The sequence below is a fragment of the Chenopodium quinoa genome, unplaced genomic scaffold (assembly GCF_001683475.1).
Source record: "Chenopodium quinoa cultivar QQ74 unplaced genomic scaffold, ASM168347v1, whole genome shotgun sequence".
NCBI classification, from domain to species: domain Eukaryota; kingdom Viridiplantae; phylum Streptophyta; class Magnoliopsida; order Caryophyllales; family Amaranthaceae; genus Chenopodium; species Chenopodium quinoa.
This window is the reverse complement of record NW_018742959.1, coordinates 2,086,321-2,089,110: the sequence shown is the minus strand read 5'-3', so window position 1 is coordinate 2,089,110 and position 2,790 is coordinate 2,086,321. Positions and strand designations below refer to the sequence as shown.

General features: G+C 34.7%; 1 protein-coding gene across 1 annotated transcript; it reads left to right on the top strand.

Moving 5' to 3' along the window:
* Positions 1-802: 802 nt before the first annotated feature.
* LOC110728771 (nucleolar transcription factor 1-like) lies at positions 803-1,504 on the top strand. Its single transcript, XM_021908421.1, has one exon. The coding sequence runs from the start codon at positions 803-805 to the stop codon at positions 1,502-1,504; it is 702 nt and encodes a 233-aa protein (XP_021764113.1).
* Positions 1,505-2,790: the final 1,286 nt, after the last annotated feature.

The following is a 2,790-nucleotide window of genomic DNA, read 5'->3' as shown; positions in this document are numbered from 1 at the left end:
CCAAGGTCTTACGGATTACCCACCTTTCTTCCTTAAGTTCTACTCTTTCTCTCATCAACGACCCCCTTGACTTCAAGCTTTTCTATATACTAGTTGAGCCATGCGCGCCACGGGCGCGATAGCCCAATAAACACAGAATGTGTGTTGTTAATGATATTGCTAAATTTATGTGTATAGTAGTATTTGATTTTGTATTGGATACTAATTATTAGATCATATTAAAATCTAGATTGTTAGGTAGATTCAATTATGATATGTGCTGTTCTCGCAATATGTAACTTTTGATAAATACGAGCTTAGTAATTTGGTTATATCTGTTCGTCTAAAGATTAGTATATAGCGAGTTTTATTGATTATGAAAGTGCCGAGTTCTAAATCGTTTTAATTTTGTGGGGTTGGGTGTAATTTTGTATTTTAAATTAGTTATATTCATGTTAAATAGTGATAAAAATTAAACTTAGACAACACGAGCAATACACGTGTGTATATATACTATGCATATAAGGGAATTTACAAAAAGTCGATTTCTATTTATAGAATATTTTAATGTATGTACAGTTACGGAACAGGACATTTTGATGTGAAGAAGTTGGAAAGGTGTACTTTGTAACTGATGAGTTTTATATTCTTTTTAGATTTTGTCATAATTGCTTAAGAATTGATTTGGATTGGTCAATTGGGTAAGGTCTTTTGCGTGGTGTATATTACATGCTTTGCTCTGCTATTCCGTCTTTCATTGTCTCTTTTGTCTTTCCATTTTTTTTTCTCAAAGCGTTTTCATTTTAATTTCTTGCCAACAACAATGGGTAGCACGGATAGTACTGCCACCTCTGGAAAAGTATTCGCACCTAGAATCTGGAGGCCTAATGTGTCGAAGTCTCCTGAAGAAAATGTTGCAAGCTTTCTTGAGTATGTCACAGATATGAAGAAGAAGATGAACATTCACTTAGAGGTTTTGCAGCAAGGTATGTCAAAAACTAAGAGTAGAAAAGAAAAAGGAGAACCCAGCAGAAAAAGAAAGCGAGAAGTCGAAAAGAATGACTGTGGAGAATGGCCTGTCATTATCGTTGACACAGATAACGACGATGATGAAAAAAAGACTAATAAAGGAGGCGAGGCAGAAGAGAAACAGGAGGATGAGGCTGAAAAAGATGGCGAGAAGGAAGGTGGTGAGGCAAAAGAGAAAGAAAAGGAGGATATAGCTGAGAAAGATGGGGAAAAGGAAGATGATGAGACGGAGGACGATGATGAGACTGAGGAAGATGATGAGACGGAGGAAGATGAGGAAACCGATGAAGATGCTAAAAGTGATGCAGATTCTGATTCAGAAACTAAGAGTGAGAAAGAATTGGTTGTAGAATCAGATGTATCAGTTGAATCAGGCAGTGATGATTATTATGATGATGATGATAGTGGGTTGTCTTCTGATTTTGGGAACAACAATGAAAGAAGTCAAGTAACAAGTGAAGATTCATCTATGTTTGCTATGAGAATTTCTGATTGAAACCCTGGTGTGGGAAACTTAGTTTAGGAGAAGCATTTTGTTTGCTGTTGTAGGTTTTTTTGGGCTGAAGTCTATATATGGTAGTATAAATTTATAGACTATTAGAGTTATTTGGGGTGTTAGATTCTGGTATGGAAATCTACTTTGTTTTTTTTTTTTTTTTTTTTTTTTTTTTTTGTTTTTTTTTTTGGGTGTTAGGTTATGGAAGAAAATTCAGAACAATAAATATTTTGTTTATGTGTGCAAGTAGTTTGGAAAATAGGATCTTGTAATTATTGAAATATGACATTATCTATGGTTTATGAATCTTCTATCTATGTAATTAGTCGTCAAGGGTTATTGTTATATTTTATGCTTTGTTTTAAATTGTTGTGTGTCATTTATAATGCCTATGTTTTGTTTCAAAGATTTTGGCTTATGTTGGTACTGATCAATCAATGTTGGGTCGAAGATTTGGATAAATGCGGTAAAGAATAATAGCCTATAAGTTATATGATTCCCAAAGTAAGATAAAGGAGATAGATGAAAATATTTAGCCATAATAACACATCACATTATCCTGATATCATAAGTAGACAACTACTGATTACAATAACAGGAACACAAAGCCTAATTCTTTTAATATTCTAGATACACAGTACCAATCAAGTAGATAGCAAAAGATTATGTTAGGATGCAGTCTTATATGAGAACAAGTGCTATAGTAGACTTGTTCCTATATAAGTTCATTATGTCTGATTGGTTCCGTGGCTTATCTAACCAATCAGACAACAAAAGCTAGCTTGATTATATCGCGTGTCAAAGCTGACACTTTAGCAGTTGGTGTTGTATAGGAACAAGTATTTTTACAAGGCTTGTTCCTTTCCAAGACCATAGGCTTCAAAAGCTTTAACCATAACTGATATTGTTCTTATATATGTGGTATTATTCTAAGACAAGCAGGCTGATCATACTTGTCTTTTATAATAGCCACATGATACATAATACTTACGCATACCCTTAATAGGTATGTACATAGAAAAAGATTCAATAAGTGAAGCTGTTACCCAACCGATCTGTCCGGACTGTTTTTTTCCCTAAAGCTCATTAGAGGTGTCATCCTCTAACACGAGGGCTCGTCGTTTGATGTCCTTTTCCTGGTTTACTGTTACCGTTGCTTCAGCTGAAATGGTGTCTATGTCGCAGGCAACATCTTTACCCTTAAGTACTGCACAATAGCCTGGAGTGCTTTCTTTCTCTTTCATGATGCTTGCAGCCTTGATTGTTGACTCCACTTGTTGTTTAAG

Bases quoted from the DNA above. Each gene is read 5' to 3' on its own strand.
- LOC110728771 (XM_021908421.1), top strand. From the start codon at position 803: ATGGGTAGCACGGATAGTACTGCCACCTCTGGAAAAGTATTCGCACCT.